Source organism: Cupressus sempervirens, chromosome 5 (assembly GCF_028749045.1).
Source record: "Cupressus sempervirens isolate cs-2001-9-10 chromosome 5, ASM2874904v1, whole genome shotgun sequence".
Lineage (NCBI taxonomy): Eukaryota > Viridiplantae > Streptophyta > Pinopsida > Cupressales > Cupressaceae > Cupressus > Cupressus sempervirens.
The window spans coordinates 813,124,948-813,148,058 of NC_143122.1; the positions used below are offsets into that span (position 1 = coordinate 813,124,948).

The 23,111-nt window shown below is 33.9% G+C and overlaps 1 protein-coding gene across 3 annotated transcripts in view; it reads left to right on the top strand.

Moving 5' to 3' along the window:
* Nucleotides 1-23,111, top strand: part of LOC149558382 (transcription initiation factor TFIID subunit 1-like) — a 153,395-nt gene that overhangs the window by 126,943 nt on the left and 3,341 nt on the right. For all 3 annotated transcript variants that reach the window (XM_089832636.1, XM_089832635.1, XM_089832637.1), the window contains 2 exons: nt 10,160-10,374; nt 10,550-10,669. In XM_089832636.1, coding sequence (XP_089688762.1) covers nt 10,160-10,374; nt 10,550-10,669 — 335 coding nt within the window. The remainder of the gene's footprint in view (nt 1-10,159; nt 10,375-10,549; nt 10,670-23,111) is intronic.

The window sequence follows — 23,111 nt, forward strand, 5'->3', positions numbered from 1 at the left end:
CTAGAGACCATGTTTTGCACTAAAAAAACATTTTACATGCTTTTTAAAATATGTAATGGTCATCCTAGAGTGAGTTTTGCATATTTTAAAATGTGTAATCACCCTGTAAGAGTGCATTTTGCACTAAAAGACATATTATAACATGTTTTTAGAATATGCATTGCTCCTCCTAGAATGCGTTTTGCATCTTGAGGGCAATGCATGTTTTTAAAATATGCAATTGCACTCCTAGAGTGCGCTTTGCATAAAGTAGCCAATCCATGTTTTTTAAAATATGCAAACTCACTCCTAGAGTGTGTTTTGCATATCTTTTCATGCATTGGCAAAGAGAAAACCGGGATTTGAAGATTCAAGGGCAAAAAACTTCATGTTTTCCCTCTCCAAGAACATGTTTTTCATAAAAAAGTGCTTAGATCTGCTCATGTAATGGCTTGAAAACTTCAAGGTCAAGGTCGTTTTTGCATATTTATGCATTCCCATGCATTAGGTGTTGAAATCCATGTAAGAAACAATGCATTTTGTGATATTTGGAGGGCATGCTTTTGTCAAAAATGCCTAGAGTTCTTTCTTTTTAAGCCACAAAATCTATCACAAGGGGGGCATTTTCGAGTTTTAATTTATACACAAGCATTTGGGTCATGATTTTGCCCATCCAAGACAAAAAAGACCCAGATTTTTGCATTTTTGAGCCACATTTTGGTGAAAGACGCTCAGATTTGGGATCAATTTTGATCATATTTTGGCTCAAATAGAAGCCGTTTTAAGGTTTTGATCCATATATTTTCTATTAGTGAACACGTTTTTGTCTTTCAATTGCAAAAATGACTTATCTCATGGCAGCAAGAGACCTCATTATTGATAAAAAATGGCTTCAAACTTGGTATTTTTGCAAAAAATGTCGTGTGTATTGAAGGAAAGAGACCACGTTTTTGGGGATTCTCATGCAAAATGTCCATTCATTGTACATTAATATCCATTACTTGCAAGTGTGGAGGAAGTCAAATAGTTGTTTGAGAATCCGGATTTGGAGGAGAATTTGTCTTCAAACATATTAATCCTCCATATTTGGTTCATTAATCAGAAATCTCCAAGTAAGTAGACAAGTTCAACTTTGCTTATTAATTCATGCTTATCTTGCTATTTTGTTGCATATTTTAGCTTGATGTTGCACACTTGTTCATAGATATGCCATGAAAAGTGTATTTTGTTGGTTTTCCAGGATCGCTACAAATGTACTATGCACTGCCATGTATTTGGTATGTGTGCTCCACATGGCAGCGACCTCTTATTTATAATGAGAAAAGGATAAGAAGAGACATGTCCCTTCGTGGGACATGTCTATTCATTAAACTGATAATTAAATAATAACAAACATAATCACACACACATATATATATTATATTAATTTCTCTTGCATAATAAATTTATATCTCATATATATTTATATATAGCCATAGTTTTATTCAATTGAAGTTACCAAACATCAACACTCCCTCTTAGGTAGGGAGGATAAACACAAGACAAATATTATGCCACTGACAATCTTTATGAATGACACATTAAGAAAATCTTTGATAAGAAGATTTCTATTATTTTGATATCACATTTGATATTATGAGTATTGGCCTTCAAAATATCAACATATGATATTCAACAAATACTTTGAGCAATGGTCTTCAAAATATCATCACTTGATATTCACCATATACACAATAAGCTAACAGTCTACAGAACATCAACATATGATATTCACCATTTTGATATCACAATTGAGTATTGGTCTTCAAAATATCAACATATGAGATTCACCAGATACTCTTTGAGTAATTGCCTTTAGAATGAGATGCAAGATATTCACCAAGTACTGTGAATAATGGCCTCTAGAACATCAAGTCATATGATATTCACTACATACTTTGTGTAATGGCCTCAAGAACATTAATTTGCATAATCTTTACCATATACTCAAAAAATCTTTATAAGATATGTGCACATGCATTCTCATAATGCTTACCATATAAACAATCACCATGCATGGTACAATCTACCATGATCTGCATAGACCTTGTAGGATATCCATCACAATAGAAAATCAAGTTATTGTAAGATCGTCACCTTTCAATAAGTTCTACAATTACAAATGACATCATTTGGAAGTCATCACTTCCTCATGATTGACGCAGTGTAAGACACGAGTATCCCCAAAGGAGATGTCCTAGCCCCCAACTATATAAACACATTGCGGAAACACAACAACAAGAAACAATAATGCAAGATCTGATACCAACTCACAATAATTTGTTCATAAATATAACTGATTACATGCAATATGCTCGACTATAAGGCCTTTCGAGTTAGGGCCAAATACAAACAACAAATACAAAATCAGTTTTGCAAGGTCCAACGAGATCCAACTTACAACCAATCTCAGCTAGTCCAGATACACAACTGGATAAGAACATCAAGAAGAATTCACACTTGTACCCTCAGGTCCACCAAGAGATCCTCTAGTTCCTAAGCCACAGCTTTAGCTCTTCAAATTCGCATCCATCCTTCCTTCCATCCCAACTCAATGACTAAAAGGCTCCACAAGACCCCTACTTATACCAATCTAAGCCACAAGTCGGCCTAGGACACAAATTAAATACCCATACATAAATTAAATTCCACAAGTTGGCCTGCAACAACAATTAAATGTCCAAAAATCGATATCCGAGAAAAATCACGATATCTCCTAGCTCCAATTGAATTAGAACTTGGGCTTTGAACTGTAGGTAGTACTTTAGGTCCTCTACAACCCCTTAAATGTGCAAAGGCTGATTCCCCAAGGAAAAGTGCGCACCCATCCCGAAAGTCACACATAGAAAACTGTCGTGCAAAACTGCCAGAAATCGATACTCCAGGAGAATTGCCATATCTCCCAACTTATAAGGAATTAGAACTTGCACCTTGGACACAAGGAAGTACTCTAGGTCCTCTTCAACCCTTGAAGTGTGCAGCCTCTAACTCATTGTGGAAAATTAGTTACACAGCTCGCAACAAGCACCCAAAAACTAGAAAAACACAGTTCCAACAGCAAGGTAAAAACAACTCAAACTTCAACTCAATCCATCCAATCTCTATGCAATCATGAGGAAAGGTTCCCCAATGTGTCTCCAACACATCCCTAACCATCAAAAAGCATAACTCCACTAAAATCCAAGCTCGATGCTCCTCAATACTTAACCAAAATCCCTCTAAACATACAGGATTGCAAGCAAGCCTAGGGTGCTTTTGCATCAATGATGTACATAGGGGGGTAGGCCTATTAAAATCACATAGTTGCAAGGTATATTCGTGAATCACAATCCTCTTGACTGCTACAATTTATTGATCATTTGAGAGTCCATCTCAACATGGTTTACTCCCTCTGAAACAATATGACTGAGATCACCAAAGGTTTATTGAGTCTTATCCTCTATTTGCTCCCTCTCTTTCAAGGTTGCCTCTAATGAAATTTTAGGTTCCCACTTAATCTCAATCTCCCTCTTCTTGCAAAAACGTACTCAGAGGAAAAGATGAAGGCAAATAACTCATATATAGAAATACATATAATTAGTAGACAAATGTAATACTCAATAATAATTATTACTTATCTCATGTAGACAAAGAATGACGCCAGAATGATGAATCCCCTTAGGATTTGAGATTGGTTTTAGTTAAGAGAGTTCCTCCTCATTGAGACTCTACTTCACATATTCTCATTTTCTCGCTTCCTTCTGATTCACTTATATTTTTATATCTTTATTCTAACTTTTTATATTTTGATGGTGACTTTTTAAAAACCACGCCTCTTTATTATATCAATACTTAACATTATTTATATAACTTATTTATTTTGAAAAATTCATTATATATATATTCATTCTCAATTATAATGTTTGATATAATATTTCATATAACCTCAATCATAAGAAGAAATATAAAATGAATATTACCATATACCTTAAATTTGTTATTACCTATATAGGGTCCAAGTCCCATTTTCCTTTGTGAATGGTGATTAAATACAAATATATATGCCTCCTTATGCGATGCCTTTTCCACCTTATTTGTATACATTTAATCTCTTCATGTTCACGGTGGTTTATTTGCTATTCTTCATCCCTTTGTTGTGGGCTTTTCCCTCTTCCCCATGGCAGTCTCACATGCTCTTCTGTTCATTCAACCATTATATATTTGACCAAATCTTTATTCTTCTTTGTTTGTGTGCGGAGTCCTCTTATCAACTACTCCCTCTCAAACACTGCCTTCTTTATTTGTTTGGTTCGAAATGCACGTTCCTTCTTTTATTCGCTATAGATATTTATGACTGAGAAATAATATTGTTTCTCTCATCAATGGCTTCTTCAATCTCTACCACCAATGAATATTGTTGACTCATGTAATCTGCAATCACATGCATGTACACTATAGTATGCAATCTTCCTTATATAACTTGCAATCTTTCTATGCAAATTGTGACAAATATGCTATGTTCCCCAGGGATGTGTACCTAGCCTAAAACGAGTTTCGGAAATCGGGACGTCTTGGGGACGGGGGGACGGGTATGGGACATCCCCCAGCCGTCCCCAAAAAGGGCAAATTACCAGGGTACGTCCCCGAAACTTGGGGACGGCTGGGGAAAAAAGGGGGATGGCTAGCCGTCCTTGGTATGGAAAGGGGATGCCTAGACGTTCCCCAACCATACCGGGTACGGCCAGCTGTCCCCAAATTTTTTAAATTAATTTTCTTTTTTTTTGATGCAAAAAAATTAAAAAGTGAATATTAAAAAATGATTTTAAGGCTCCTTACTAGGTCGCTGAGGTGGGCCCCACCTCTCCAAATCCGGTATAGGCAGAATAGGAGCAGCAGTTTGCTTCATTTTTCTATGTTATGTTTTTTATGTTGAACATCAACATGCTTATGAGACATTGATACTTACTACTTTATGGCAGCCCTCTAGCCTTTGGGCGTATAGCTTTAGGCATATTTAGATTTAGATTTTTAGATTTATCATGTTTATCATTATGATATTGTTCATTGATATTGATATGCATTTTGACAATTGAGAACTGAAATCGGATATTATTTCCTAGATGGCATTCAAATGTTGTATGTTATGGTTGTATAGTGTTTAAATAACATGCTTTGTGCTTAGTTTCATATGAATGACATGTATATTTGCAAATTTCAATGTATATTTTAAAATTTTCCTATATATATAGCCGTCCCCATTTGCCGTCCCCTCCCATTCCCAAAATCGCCAAAAAAATTTGCCGTTTCGGAAACCTGTCCTGCTGTCCCTCGTCGTCCTTGTACCGAAAACTCGGGGGAACATAGAAAATATGTGATGGATTGTGATCATGTTTCCCAGATTTTAGTTTCAATGTCTATTTCCCACCCTAGACTTGGCATGAACCCTAGCCACCCATCTTATTCCTTAATGTCTAATGGTAGCCTCAACACTTATTTGGCTTTGGAGATTAAATTTTGGATCGAGACCAAGACCAAGTCATTTTCCACTTGAAGTAGCTAAGCTCAAGACATGGAGATTCCCAAAAACCTTGAGCACACCAAAGTGGTAAATTCTGAATTCCGTGAGCCCAAGACATGGGTAATTTTCCATAAAGATGATTTGTTATTGAAATTTGTTGAAAAGATAATTGATTGAGTTGGCTATAGAGAATGTAAATTAGAGAAAATAAATTGAATTACAACTTAATTGATCCAAGTCAGGTCATCCACCTCCCAACCGGCATACCTTGTAAGTTTGAGTGCTTATTTATGAAAGATGAAACCATAGTTCCCAAACTCAGACTAGACAAGGCCAACTCGACTCGCAACTCAACTATGGCTCACGAATGACTTGGTAAAATGAAAAAAGAAACCCTTGAAACTTAGAGATTTTAACGATTAACTTGTTTCATGCATATTGAATATAATTAAAAGAATTTCATAACATCATCAAATAAAAGCTAACATTCATAAACAAGGAACATTAATGAAAGATGAAACCATAGTTCCCAAACTCAGACTTGACAAGGCCAACTCGACTCACAACTCAACTATGGCTCACGAACAAGTTGGCAAAATGGAAAAAAATACCCTTGAAACTTAGAGATTTTAATGATTAACTTGTTTCATGCATATTGAATATAACTTAAAAATTTCATAACATCATCAAATAAAAGCTAATATTCATAAACAAGGAACATTAATGATAAATCCATTGCATACCTAAAATATAAATTGTTGCTAAATTGATTAGAAAACATGGGGTCATTTGACAGATATATAGAATTATAAATGTTGTCAAATCTTAAATGTAAGATTGATAAACCTAATGACTCAAATGTTTCATGAAATAAGCGTGTGTAACTGTAAAGTGTAAAGTGTAAACAATAACATTGTAACCAAAAGAAAAGTCTATCCGCTCAAGCTCTAGCTCAAGGCTCATCCTCGACCTCATCCTTAGCTCTAACCTCAAAGTATCATGTCTACCTTCTGCAAAGGTGTCTAAGGTAGGTCCTCGAGGACTGAGTAGCCATAGCCCTTGCATGTGAGGTGGACTCATGATCAACATCAACTATGAGTGTGCATGCATGTGTGTTGGAATGTGCTCTATCCTCCTCTACCATACCCACAACCTCAACCTCTTCCTGGTCAACCTAGTCAAGGTCCACCTCAATGAAGACTAGATCAATAGCCTTAGTGAGCCACTTTGACTTTGGATCGATCTCCTCTAGAGTGATTCGAGAGGAATCAATTTCCAAAATCTGTTTGGTCCTAAGACGAAGGTTGTAATAAGCAAAGACAAGTTCATTCAAACTCTCCATAGAACACTTGTTTCGCCTATGTGTGGGAAACAAAGGATCCAAAATGAGGCTACAGAGTGATATTTAACTAAAAAAGCAGCAATAATCAAATAAAAGGTCATTTCAGTTCATGCATAACCAATGAAATGGGCTTGACAATGTGACTGCAGAAGTGTCTCTCCAGCCTGTGGTTAACATATGACCAACTAACAGCTCTTCAATTCACATAGGTAATATTAATAACTAGGATCTCATAAAGATCTTCAAGGTACATCACATAATTGTTCACATTTAGTCAATTAATTAAAATCAAATTATCAAGACAAATTAACAACATCAAATTAGAAACAATTCAGTCTGCTGGGAAAGAAGAAGCTTAAAAAACAACTATACAATATGGTGTAAAAATCCAACTACTAAAAATTGTGAATGCCTTGGCAAAGAATACATGTCGGAAATGACATACACTAAATTGTACTCAAAGCAAACACATTTACAGGATTAACATTGTACATGCAAATGTTAACAGCAATCAATTAAGGGATGTGGGTCCATCTAAATGCTCTGATTTCTGGTAAATATATGGAAACACTCAATCAATATTATCCAATTCTCTCATTATTGGACAGCTCGTAGAAAGAGAGGAATTATTGAAAATGAAAACTACTTTGCCCCTGTTTTAAATGCTAAAGATTGTCCAGTGTCTGCCTTAATGTCAGTATTACACCTTGTGTGATGCGCAAAACAATTTTCAAATGGCATGAATATGCTGAATATTTTGTGTTAAATAAGCTGGATGATACTCTCCCAATATGTCTCCTATGATAATCTCTCTTCATAAATATTTGGAAGCCCTTCAACATAAAGATTCAAACCTCAGAATGATCCTAGACATGTCTTTTGATCAACACATATAGGCGAGGAGGTCACTTAGGGTTCAATCATTACAATAACAACTTTTGCAATTTAAGACTTTTATCCACAAAATAACTTCAAATACTGAAATAAACAGTTGTGCACATGAACACAGTGACAATGATTTACGTGGAAGCCCAATGTGGGAGAAAACCAGGGCAAATAATTGTTTTTTATATTGACTTGTTCTTTTACAATTATTTGTAGGTACCAACCTGCTATAGGCTACAATCTTTATGTTTATGAGCACCGACCCATTGGAAGCACCAACCCCCACTCTTTGTAGGCACCAATCTACTGGAAGCATCAACTCCCACTGCTTGTCTTCATGAGAAGCAACCCAGTGCACACAAATTGTTCTTCCACCTTGATAATGTTGCTTACTCAACTGATGATGGACAATTGAATCACTTTTCTACTCTCTCCGGTATATTTCTCCATTATTTTATATCTGTATAATATAAATCTTCGTAACTCCTCTTATATTCTATTTGCATATACTTCTTCAGATTTACTCCATGTCATTACTATCTCATACTTCCAATTTTATATATATATATCAGATAAGTAAACCTGTATATATACTTTATATATATACTCTGCTCTGTTCACTTGCATCGTTTAATCATTCTTCCTTTTTAAACACCTCTTTGATATTCTGCATTCATTTATACACTTATTCTTACTTCTTCATTCTCCACTGACTTATTTTATTTAAAATTACATAGTCCTTATTATATCTTATGAGTGGCTGTGACTTTTTTCTCAAAAATGAAACATTGTTTCCCTTGTTTCTTCATAACACAATTAAGTCACACCCTTTCAATTTTAATTTTCTTAACTTTAATTAACTTACTCTAGCGATACATACTGAGTATTGTTAATCCTTCTTGTCAGGCTCTGTGTAATCATCTTTTATAGCAAGTAGATTTGTATTTAACTGATTCTCGATATGTATTTCTTTGTTTTATGAAATCGCCTTTACTCCTTAAAACTTTGTGTTGACTTTGGCCTTAAAAAACAATATAAGTTTCATCGTGGGCCATGGCGAGCCTTCGAAAACAATTCCCAATGGTCACTGTGTATGGCATCGTTTATTCTTATGCATAGGCTTTCAAATGGCTTTCATTTTGTTTGACATTTCTTCAGCAATATTGTCATTCATAGCCTTTGATGACATGGCAAGTATTCAAGTTGCCTACATGGTTAATTACTTTACCTTATATTCTCTTTATATTGTGGATGCTTACCACTTAGCATTAAATCATATTCACTATCGTGGTCGTATCTGGTCTCCCTCTTTGTTCTGGTGTTGGCTGTATGTTCCAATATATAAACTTTTATGAGCGTGGCAATTCCAAATGAGTTATTACTATTTAGTTCAAATGCTCTTATTAATGTTTTACTGCAGATCTCAATACTTGATGTTGATATAAATTGAAGACACTTCACCTTTGTTCATTGCACCTTGCCTTCGTTTATCACTGCAAACTTCACTATACCATTAGTATTTGATACAATTGTTACCTTCTATTGTTATCTTTCAAACAAATCCATCCACTCTGCAGGTTCATTCCTACCGTTGAGCACACAAGAATATTGCTTTCATTTTCAATATGATCAAATCACATATGATTCTGCAGTTTACACAAAGCATCTCCAATATTCCATCATGCAATGCGGATCTCTAGTCTAAAGCTGCTCTTGTATTTAATTGTGACCTTGTTATTCACAATATGTATGTGCTAATGACAAATTTTCTCTTACGTTGATGTTAATATCTGGAGGACACTATTTAGCTTTTTCAAATAATTTTTGGTAGGGATCATTATTATATTGCATCTTCTATATAATTATCTCAGTCATCAAATCGGAATGTCTGAATGTATATTTTCCAGATTGATATAAATGCCTTTTATATGTATTTAAATTAGCTCAATTAGTATTTACTATCATTCATTATCTTGAATATGTACGTTTCACGAATCTTTGACATTAATGATACTAAGTATCTCATCCTCTTTGAAACCCTTGATGTCAAAGGGTTTTTCAAGTATTAGCTTCATTCATTACCTATTGTTTAGCTCACATTTGAACCATTATGAATTGGTCCTTCGTCAAACTGCCATTTTCATTCTTCTAGTATAATCACTTTCTGTACTGGGCATTACTTAGCTTGTTTGTATTCAGCTTGAAAGTTAAATAATATGTAAAGGAACGGTATGAGTAGTTGATAATAACAATACAAAAGATGGATCACATTTATATCAAAATATTAGATCTCTTACAGATTGGCAGAATTTAATGTATATTTGTATATTTTGCTAATGTTGTCATTCTACATTGATTCCTGACTATATAGTCTGTATTGATAATTTATGACTATTTGTGTACTGGACACTTAATAGATGATGAAGTAGAAGAAGAAAAGAAGAAAAAGGTTGGATCAAATTCTAAAGGGAAAAGAGACCAAGGCTTGCAGGATTCCCAGAAGGACTTGACCCTGTGGAATAAGGATGATAATTGCAAAAAAACAAAGAAGGTATTCAAGCGCATTATTCACACGACAAAGCAAGATGGCACCAGGACAACAAGGGAGGTTCTTATCACTGATCCAAAAGAGGTATAGATTTTAAATTGTATATTTCCTCAAAAATAAACAAGAGTAACACCTTATTTGGTAGCATTTTTTCTTATGTAGGTAGGATATTTGACAGGGTGCATGAGGCGTATTTTGAATATTTGAAAGTGACGCCTACACTTGTTAATTTCTTTACGTATGTTATTTTTTATTCCAGGTGGAAAAGTATTTTGCTAAAAAGAATGTATTACAGAAGGGAAAGAAAAATAGTGGAAATAATGCAACTTTGAAGGGATTGGTTTCAAAGAAAAAGAGTTTTCCAAACAAAGATATCAAGGTTGCCTTTCTTTACATTCTCTTCTTTCAACTGTTTTTAAATGTTCTCCCAAGTTTTTGCTGTTTTTGTGTACGTTTATACACTGATTTTCAGTTTATCAATCTGAAAACAATATGTTCACTGGCCATGGAGGCTACTATGCCATAGCATTGTTCATGATTGCCTGTCATGCATGTCCAACTATATCAGCATAGATTTTGGGGAAAAAATCAGCAAAGTATAAGATTTTATGATAAAAGTGGCAGTAAATGGGAAATTCATGGGAAAATGTTGAATTTGAAATAACATTAAAAATGTTCAAAAAGAGAAAACAATTACTTATTTTTTAAATTTAACGGCATTTTCATAACATCTAGATTATTGGGGCAAGTACAATATAGAGGTTAGCCCATAAGTAGTCCAAATAAATTTTTTCTCTTAAATAGCAGAATGCAGTGTGGCATGTAAGCTTTGGTACCATATGATTTTGGTTAGTTCTGTATGAAGTTGATTAAGCTTTTGCTAAGTAACAATAAAAATGATCCCTGAATGATATGTGAATAAACCTCTGGTAATTTTGTATGATGTGAGTGGATGCTAAAATATTACTAACAATACTGAATCATAAAATTGCTTATAATTAGAGACTGCACTACTATAACAAACTCTGGAAACTTAGTAAGACCTCAAAACAACTAGAATAAACATGTTTGTGTCCCACCAGAATAGAAGAAAATAACATTTTATCACTGCAATATTTGAAAGTATGAAACTTCAATGAATACATCATTGAAATAAAAGTGCAATCAACCTATAAAAGAGAAAGCATTTTTGATGACAGGTAGAGTCAAATGGGCATTGCCCATGTAATCTCAAAGATTCTAAGTACAAAATAAAGTCAGATTCAAAAGCTGAGCCATTAAACCGAACCATCAAATTTGTCCAAAGTACCGACTCATATAAAGTAGAAGAGAGATACAGAAGACATGTAAGATAAATATGTATATTTTTAAAATATCATTAAACATACCAAATCACAATGACAGGTTTTTCTGTCACTGAGATTTGACATCTTGGTGCAATACTAGGTTACATATAAACATCAGACTGATTGTGTTATGCAACCAAGAGTTTCTGTACTACATCTTGAGAAAACAATAAAATATTATGAAGACAATTATTAGCGACAGATAACAACACTTTACACTACCTCATTACTTCTACTAATGAAATTATAGAAGAAAGAATGGCAACATTGCCATAATCATCAAGCAAAGCAATGATACGATAGAAAGCTTAAATTAGCATCAAGTTTAATCTATTTAGCCAAGAATATGCTTTATATATTTTTGGAGAGCTAATTTACAAGGCTATCATTGTAGAAAAAGGTAGAACATTAAGTAGTTCTTGGATGTAATAACCAACCAATCTTTACAATTCTATTTAGTTGTGCAGAAAATCAAGATAAAAGAGACAGTTAAACCATAATAAGTTAGACACAATATATTAAGTGCACAATGAGATAAAATTTAACTTTAGAATTTAGATTCACTAAAATAAATTAGATCTATTGTTTTTTGACCCTCTTAATATAAATTGAAAGATTCTTGTGATATGCACATTGAAAAGTTTATTTAAGATTCTTCATGGATGAGAAGTGGACAAAAATTCAAACAATGTGTAACATTGTATTGCTTGTATTCACATAAGTCTCATGATGAATCTATCTTTGATCAAGAAAGTGAAGAAACAGATGTATCCTATTCCCTTGAGAGCCTTCCCTATCTGCAAGAACATTAAGAAGAACCTAATCATCACTTAGAGAGAATCTTAACTCCTTTGGGACAATCTTATGAACCAGTTTTGGTAAAACTTCTTGAGGACAACCTCATCCTATGTCTCAAGCCACCTCATGTGGAGCAACTATTGTAAATGTCACCAAACTAACAAGCGTAAGACTTCAATTTGCATGGAGTTAAAACATAAAATCCAAGATCTTATTCATGATGACTTAATTGAAAAAATCCTAATGACTTATCTAATGAAGATGCTACTATCAAGCAAGATCAAATTAATGAAGCCATGTCTACTAGTCATTCTCTTGTAACCTTTACTTCTTCCAACACCCATGCATCAAATCTAGCCAACATTATTCCATCGGATAGTGAATCTAATGCTTTTCATACTTATGTTTACCCTCAAGTGCTACCTTGAAAGAAATCCAAGCTTAATCTGCATTTTGCTTCAAATCTTTTCAATGCTTCTAAAGTCAAAGATCCAAAACTTTTATGTTCTACCATGCCTATCACCCAGACACAAGATACTCCCTTGTCCTTAGAAGAGGCTCCATGTCAAGAGGACTATTCAAAAAATGAAGAAACAAGTATCAAAAAAGATCAAGACCAAGATCCCTACGTACCCTTTCATTTCTTCCAAGATGTTATCTCTCCATCCCAATAGCAAAATATCCCTCCATGTCCTATATTTTATCCACCTAGCAAGCAAGATCAAGATATCACTTCTGTAATATCCCCCCTCTAATATTGAAATTTGATATTAATTCACAAAATGGCTTTTCCTAATAGAATAATTGTTATTTTAATTAGACATCAATCAAAACATTTCCCCATTTATAATAAATTATTAAATATTTTTATTATGGAATATATTTATAATAAATAAATAATAAATAAATACTCCTAATAAATGAATATATATGTTTATGAATTAATATTTCTATACTGTCATCTATTGACTATCTAATGAAAAGAAATCAATTTCCTAATTTGGAGTGAGTCACGTATGGTCGTAACCCTTTCCTACTAGATTACTGGTGGTTAATGGCTGCGACACTTAATAAATAAATGGACAGTATATAAGCCAAAAATATTAAAAAACATAGGGGAGAATATAACTTAGATATTCATCTTATTGTTTGATCTGCATCTCGATCTATAAACCCCACGTGGATCCAAGATAGGACATTCAATCGATATTCAATATAGCCATAACTCTAACACCATAACAACAGACCAAAGACTGAAAACATAGCGGATGCGAGCCAAAAGCAAGGAGATAAATGTGGAGGAAAAGTTGACCAGCAGAACTCACGCATAAGCTAGTGAAGTTATTAAGTAGGCAAAACCATAATTGCCACATGTATAGGAGTATCTAAGGTAGTATTCAATAAGTGGAAAAAACATAATATTTAGAAGATGTCTGTCCAAGCTGACGTGGAGGAATGTTAGTACACAAATATTTAAAACAAAGACATGAGTGAAGGTTGATGTAAGTGAAAGGTAATAAGGTAACGGTGCAGTGGAAGACATGAAACCCATCAAAGGCAAAGGTATATTTTAGAAAGGTATGATTATAAATATTAATGTTGTTAATATCAATTTTATATATTAGTTTATTTAATTATTTATATAAATTTGCACGTGTATATATATATATATATATATATATATATATAAACTTATAAAAATGACATTAGGATCATTGATGTATAGAGACGATGTACATAATAATAAATGAATATGATTTCTTATAGGAAATAATTGATCCAAACTATGTTTGGTGGAGGACATTTTAAATGTCATATAGTACGATCCAAACAATGTTTGGTGGAGGACATTTTGTATGAATGTTATTTTATGATCCAAGTGCACTTGGTGGAGAATGATCCAAGTATAAATTTGGTGGAGAATGATCTGATTAGTATAAACTTGGTGGAGGGCATTCATTATGAATGACATAATATGAGCCAAGATGATCTTGGCGGAGAGTGTTAAATATGTTTACATATATTGGCTATAATAAATATATGGACATATTTCATAATGGATAAAACATTTTGATTTGATTTGCCAAATATTTTTGCCATCATTACTTGTCATTTACTAACCCTAATAGTGGGGACAATATAGTAGTATCAGAGCATGATCTTGCCATCTTTTACAATTATAAAGAGATCAAACTATTGAATACACTTGTTAAAGAACCCTAGAAATATGATTAAACAAATGATGAATCTAAGTTCATACAAGTGACTTATTCTCAAGACAGGAGAGATAGAGTAAATCCGCTCGAGATAGGTAGATTCCAAGATAGGTAGGGGCATGGGTTCCAATGCCTTGAGGAAAGAGTCCAAGATGGGTGAGGGCATGGTTTTGAATACCTTGAGGAAAGAGTCCAAGATAGGTAAGAACATGATGCCAAAATCCCTAAAGAAAGAATCCAAGATGGGTATGTGGTCCCAATGCCTTGAGGGAGCCTACTCATAGATAGGTATCTAGGGCCGTGGACATTGAGATTTTCATCTTCTTAAGGAGGTAATGTATGAAACACAAAAGGACTTGAGCTCAATATGCTAACCTATCTATTTTATTAAATGAATCATCAAGGGAAGTATATATCGAAACTATAAAGACCAATCATACTATATCTTTCAATGATGAAGGTATCGATCAAATTATGCTTGGAATCATTTGGGAAACTCAACAATTTCGATATCATGAGATCTATAATTCATCATTTTGATCATTTAATCATTAAACACAAATTGAATGATAAGTCAATCTTGAAATCTTACATTCACTAATCTTTATTAGCATCTTATTTATCAAAGTTCTCTCATCTAGTCATTTATCATTCAATTCAAAGATAAAATCAAGGGTCAAGTAAAATATGACGTATGAAATGAAAATGATAATTGCTTGAGGACAAGCAATTTTGGGAAGGTAGGTCTGTAATAACCCCTGTCTAATATCGAAATTTGATATTAATTCACAAAATGACTTTCCCTAATAGAATAGTTGTTATTTAGATTAGACATCAATCAAAACATTTCCCATTTATAAAAAATTATTAAATATTTTTAATAAATAAATACTCCTAATAAATGAATATATATGTTTATAAATTCACAATTCTATACTATTTCAATTGACTATCTAATGAAAAGAAATTAATTTCTAATGTGGAGTGAGTCACCTACGGTTGTAACCCTTTGCTACTAGATTACTTGTGGTCAATGGTCGTGACACTTAATAAATAAATGGACAATATATAAGCCAAAAATATAAAAAAACATAGGGGAGAATATAACTTAGATATTCATCTTATTCAATCTGCATGAAGATCTATAAACCCCAAGGGGATCCTAGATAGGACATTCAATCGATACTCAATATAGCCATGACTCTAACACCATAACAGCAGACCAAAGACTGAAAACATAGCGTATGCAAACCAAAAGCAAGGAGATAATTGTGGAGAAAAAGTTGGCCAACAGATTTCGCGCATAAGCTAGTGAAGTTATTAGGTAGGCGAAACAATAATTGCCAAGTGTATAGGAGTGTCTAAGGTAGTATCCGATTAGTGGAAAAAACAAAAAATTTAGAAGATGTCAGTCCAAGGTGACGTGGAGGAATGTTAGTGCAGAAATATTTAAAATAAAGACGCGAGTGAAGGTTGATGTAAGCGGAAGGTAATAAGGTAACGGTGCAGCGGAAGACATGGAACGCATCAAAGGCAAAGGTATATTTTAGAAAGGTATGATTATAAATATTATTATTGTTGATATCAATTTATATATTGGTTTTTTAAATTATTTATATAAATTTGCATATATATATAAACTTATAAAAATAACATTAGGATCATTGATATATAGAGACGATGTACATAATAATAAATGAATATAATTTATTATGGGAAATAATTGATCCAAACTATGTTAGGTGGAGGACATTTTAAATGTCATATAGTACTATTCAAACTATGTTTGGTGGAGGACATTTTGTATGAATGTTATTTTATGATCCAAGTGCACTTGGTGGAGAATGATTCGAGTATAAACTTGGTGGAGGGCATTCATTGTGAACATCATAGAAAGATCCAAGTGTAAACTTGGTGGAGGGCATTCATTATGAATGTCATAACATGATCCAAGATGATCTTGGTGGAGAGTGTTAAGTTAAATATATGTACAGGTATTGGTAATAATAAACACATGGATTTATTTCATAGTGGATAAAACATTTTGATTTAATTTACCAAATATTTTTGCCATCATTACTTGTCCCGTACTAACCCTTATAGCAGGGACATTACAACTTCCACCATTGCCATTGAGCTTATTGAAAATCAAGAGAAAAGTACTCTTCCTATGCTATCTAAAGATCCTTGTCAAGATCATAGTATCCACTCATTCTGTTGTTATACTTTTCCATATTCACCTCAAAAAAATACCATTCTTCCTAATCTTTGCCATGGGAATAAATAACTTTAAACTTAAACTACTCCTACCAAATTTCCTCCCATGAAAGCTATTTATGAGCTTATTGGTATAAAGATGTGTCCTAGAGATGTGAGCCTTGTCCATGTTGCTCACTCTATAGATGTTGCTATCACTATCCATTATCCCCTTTTATCTTCCAAATCTATCCTTGGTCCTTATATCTCAAAGCTAAAACCTTCAAATCTTCCATCTATATTGATACCCTTTATTCCTCCATCTCATATACCTTTCACTTATAGCTCACCATCCACTTCTCCTATCATACCTCAAGATCAACAAAGACATTCATCCTTGACAAATTTCCATCCACTCATCCATTCAAACCTGCCATATCAGCGTTATCCATCCCTAAATCCCATGTCTTTTGAAAGCGATTTGGATATACAACATAAAAGGAAGAAACACAAGAATCCATATTCATATGACTCTTATCTAATCACCATGTGAATATATAGAAAAAAGAAATAGTCAAGAGACCACAAGGATCCACTAAGCAAAGAACGAAATCAAAGAAAATATGGGTTCCTTTATGCATCATTGAAGAAATGCTTCCTTAGGCATTTGAAAGAAAAGAAAAATCAAAAGCTATTTGGATTTTGAAGTCTCTCGTCAAAATTGACTTCCAAGCTTCCAAAGGCTTCCACTCCATCGTCTTCCAAATATCTTTCACCACTTTATGCATAAAAAAAACAAGCTATTTCATCCATGTTTCCTCCATCATTCTACCTCACTTCAATGTGTGTGTCAATGTTGATCTTGCCTACTTTTCTACATACCCTTGCACAATCCTTTCAATACCCTATTCGCTGTCCCACATTCACCTAGTATTCTTCGACTTTCTATCCTTCCATCCCATTGATCTCATCCAATGCATAAAACTATGCCCCCCATATACCTTTATGCCCTATATCATCTCCTTTCCATCACCTTATCAATGTCTTTGAGCATACTTTTGAGTTGCTTTGGCCCATCATAACATATTTTTCCAAAAAGCATTATCCAAGGATAAAAAGACTTGAATTCTTTCTAAATTTTTTAAAAGGATAAAAATCGAAAAAGAAAAAAAGGTGCCTTGGTGAAAAGTTGGTAAAGAGACACCTTGGTAGATAAAGTAAAGAGAGATAAAATTCATCTAATGGAAAAAACCACTTCTTGTAGCACCTTGGACAAGTACTATGAGGAAAAATGACAAATAGGTGTCATGCGTAATCCTCCATCATCCAACTATTCCCTCTTTAACCTTTGATCTTGACAATGTTGAGCTATCCATGAACATTGGCTATCTTATCCATCATTGCCCTATCATGATCTCTCTTATACCAAATCATTCACTCATAGCCATAGCCAACTTCATCTTGATTGTTTTATCCTATCACTATCTTATCCAATTGACTGCTTGGTCTTGATCAAAAGAGAAAAAAAAATGAAGCAAAACATGGTTCTCTGAAACCCCGTGACATGTCCACTCTTTTCAGACCACATGCTTTCATGACATCAGGTCATTATCTTATATTCTATCCAGCTTGGTGACTTCCATTGCTTATCGAAAACATGCTATATATGGCTATATTCCCTTTTCTTAGCTTGGGTAATCTTGAGGAGATGGTCCTTGAGGATCACATTGACTTGCTTTATGTGTCATTACGTATCCATCTCATCCATTAGCTTGCTAATCCGTCAAGTCCTACACTTGCTAGACATTGGAGGCAGGATCTTTCTTGAGGATTGGTAATCTGTAAAAATCCAAAATAACTTCCTAAAAAAAATAAAAAATCAGCATAGGATCTTGAAGAAATGTGTATCTTGGTGTCCACCTCTCAGTGTGCACTTTGCTACCTCAAAAAAACATTAGAAAATGTCATGAAAAAATGATCATCATAGTGAAAACCTAGGAAACAAGCACTTTGATGAATCCAAAGATATCAAAAAACAAAAAAAGATCAAAAGTTCAAAAACTCAAAAAAAAAGAGCAAAAAAATTAAAAAAAATTTAAAAGGTGCACTGGCAAAAACCTGGTAAACATGTACCTTGGTAGCAATAACAGTCCTGCCTAGTGGTGAACACTTAGTAAATAGGCACCACTCACAAACCTTCTACTCCATCTATCAGATTGTAGCTTCAATTACAACCCAATTGACTTCTGCAACACTTACTATGTTCTGGAATTGTTGTTCATCTAGATCTTACTAGGGGGTATTTCCAAACCGCAGCTGTCTCCGGACAAAAACAAGTATTTTTCAGTACCACCCAATCAGTGTTTCTCAACACTACCCTACTAGAACATCACTATTTCTCAACACTTCTCGGACGAACTACCTTAAACACTCATGCTGATATCAATCAAGCGTGTCTCGCGACTCTATCAAACTATCCCCTTTTAAAAGCACATGTTACTTAACACTTAAATAAACTTAAACACAACACTTGCCCAAAACTGTTGAGCTATGATTGATCATACTTCCTTCACAAGAGGACAGATTATCTTTTTGGGATGTTTGTTATAATTTTATTTTGTTATTTTCCCTTCTTAGTCCCTCCTAGATGTCACTCAACTAGAGGATTACAGGCATGGGGAATGATATTTTCTTGGATTTCTGCTTGTGGTTGTGGTTTTGATTAACTTACATGTTCTTTGTATTAGTTGTCTATAAGAGCTTCCATCACAATCGGGATGTCACATATACCTTGACCTGTTTCACTTGGACACTTAGGTGAGATTGGAGCTATCTCCTTTACTGTTATAATTGTGTTTATTCAGATAAGACTGCACTCATGAATATCTCGGCTCTAGTCTTGCAATATCAATTGGAAACTTGACCAACAGATCATTCAACAACTTATTTATAGAATACTACAAACTTAATTATTCCTAAAACAGCTGAACATTCCCGATGGTTAAGTTACAACAGTTAGTTAGATTAAAGTTTTATTGGAGAATTCTCTCAACTACAAAAGAACAAGTCTTCATATTGAAGATGAGAGAAAATATAGGTCTACCATCAACTAGATCTGCTGCAAATTGAAACATCCTCATTGTTGACTCATTCAAGAATTGTGATGAGTTGGCTGATCTTTATGACTGTCATTACTCCTCCATTCTCTTGGTGGTTTGAACAGGTCCAATAGGTGCGAAAATGTTGTTTAAACTTGTGACGAACCATTGCCTCCTTTATCAACTTGCCTCTGCATGATCAACCTGGTCCTGCAATGTAGGTTAGTAGTACAGACATCCACCTCATTCATTACACATGGCTTTCATCAATTTTACATCAGACAAAATAACTATGCATTCAACCCATAGCTGCAAGGAAAGAACTTATTTGGCTATGGGAAATTAATCACACTTCAACTATTCACATAGATATGGAATAATCTAAAGGTAACCAGTTTCAGCATAAGTTTATCTGTAATAAGCAAAGTTCTTCCAACTGACCATATATTTCAAAAACACATATACTGAAGTATTTGGACCTATAGTGTCTTGTAAGATTGTGTCTTATAAGATTCTTTGGGAAACCATACTAAAAATAGTCAAGTCCTAAGCTAATTATCAGAAATGCATATAAACATGGAGCCATAAAATGGCCTCATCAGTTGGAAAACTCAAGATAGCAAACCTAAATTAGTTCATAGTTTGTGGTTTAAAAGATCGGGTATACATCATTCACATAACTCTTATTCTTGAAATCTTCGAGACCATTTTGTTGATTTGTTTTCTATAATGCTAGCTTGCCTAACCCTAAAAGTAAATTATCATCTTCTTGAAGTAGATGTATACATTTAAACCCTAAAGGCTAAATTGCTTTTTGACCAACATTTCAGCTCGTCTGATGATGTTAGCTAAAATACGGGTATTACACAACTACTTTGTCCATGGTGACAATTGCTGGCCAAGTGAATATTGGTAAGATGGAATTTTTTGTAACATAAAAGGATTATTGTCATTTCAATTTTGAAATTATAATTGTTTGAACCGATTTTCCATTCTCAAATGGTGTTCTGACTTCTGAGTAGGGTTTTATGTCCTACTAGTGCAGGTGTGTGTCCCTCTATACTTCATCATTCGTTTCATTCAAATGTATCTGAAGTTGATCAACAAACAAATACTGTAGCTATAAATTTTGATTCTTTGGAAGAATTGGATTTGAATTTAAAAAAATTAAAATATCTAAGTTTGTAAGTTAACTTCACAATCTCTCTAGCTGTGTGTGCGATGAGGTTGATGAAGACTGTGCATGCAACTACTTCTCCATGAGGATTCTTAAAATAAGTTGATTCTAGTCATCTTTGACTCACAAACATTTGTTTCAAGGCCATCAATGAAACAACATTGCAACATTATAAAAATCACTGTGAGCCTTAGGACATCTGATCTTGCCAACTGTCTCTCGGAGGTGTTCTTGCATTAACTGAAGAACCCATTTGTTGATTGTAGATATATCTTCTGGTGATCCATTCTCTATGATTGGTGCTCCTTGATCTAATTTGCTATGTCCTCCAAATGAAGGTCCAGTACATGTTTTGCCCAAGGTTTAGAAAAAAATGTATTGTATTTCTCTTTGAGGATTATTCCCGGTGTCACATATGCTGTTGTATTATGCGTTATTATTTGTACCACATCTTTTATTCCCACCTCCATGACAACTTGCTCAAACGCTAGATCCTAAGTTTTAGCATATTTCACTATGTTGGAGGCATCCACCAATTTCAAGAAAACCATATTAGTTTTGCAAGCAACCAAGAAATTAATGATGCATTTTTCACATCCATTCACTCATCAGGGAATAGTGAAGCCATATTTTCTCCAATCCCTTCTTTTCTATCATGCCGCGTTTCTTACCCTATCAACTAAATTCACAAGCAATTTACAATTATGAAGTGAAATTAATTACAGTATTTTTGTTTTATATAATTCAACAACAAATAGGAATTACAATAATTAAAAGAACATAAATTTACTATTTAGTCTAAATTTTAAAACTAAGTTGTCATAACATTTAAAACAACTGGACTGACCTCCCATCGAAGTTTGTGTGAGAAAGCACCTTGTAACGTTTTCTTGAAACTACAGTGTGGTAGCCAAACTAAGCTCTTAAGGATTGTTTTCCATATCGAAATGGATGTTGTTAAAGTATCACAATTCAACAAATGCAATCTCTGCATGTTAGTGTGCTTTCTGGTTCCGTCCAGTTGCCTCCAGATGCTGGCATTCTAGGTGTTATCCTATGCACCAAATAAGTAATTTTAGATGATGACATTGATGGTGGTGTTTTATTAGAAGTAGCAGAAGTGGTGGTGCATTTGTATATATGTGGGCCGTGAAGAGAGCCCACTGTGATCTGAGTATTGCTTCACCTATTTCAAGGTTGACTGGAGCACCTTGAGATTCAGTGATGGGTGTTGCCATGGCTAGTTTTGTCCTCTCCCTTTGCAAATCATTCTGTTCTGTGGGTACAAGTATGACATTTGTTTCTCCTTTATTCCCTCATTGGACCATTGTCAGCCCTTGGCAAATAAAAAGTTAAAAAGTTTGTATATTTAAGTAAAAATTTAGCAAATAAGCTAAATTAGTGTAAATAAATCTAGACCAGTTGAAATTAAAATTAACGAGCATTGATTTTTTTTTCCTGAAAAGTTGAGATTCTTGAGAAACTAGTGAAGAAACTTGAATAATAATTGTAAAAATGGTGTTAAATCTTGTTCTATGGACACTAATTCAACTTAGAGTATGTTACTATATAGTAAAGGTCATTAACAAAAAAATTTGAGATCTCTAAAAATTGAAACAAGTCAAAAAATCTAATATTACAAAAATCACAAATCTTAGGCTTAGGCCTGAGTTTATCAGCTGCGTGACATCTCTTATATATTTTTATCCACATCTCGTCCTTTGGACAATCATATCTTACTAGAGGCAATCTCCTAGTCATCCTGTAGAGGTTAACTCTAATCAGTAGCAATCATCATCTTGAGTGGAGTTAGCCACGTATCCAGTCAATCCTGTCAGTCGTGGGTTGGTCAGTGACTAGGAAAGATTGCCACTGACGTAGAACAGTTCTTTGTAACGCCCACTATCACTATCACAATCAAAGATGTTTCTTAAAATGACCTACCATTAACAGACATCAAGAGTAATGTTTTTCATCACTTCAATCAACA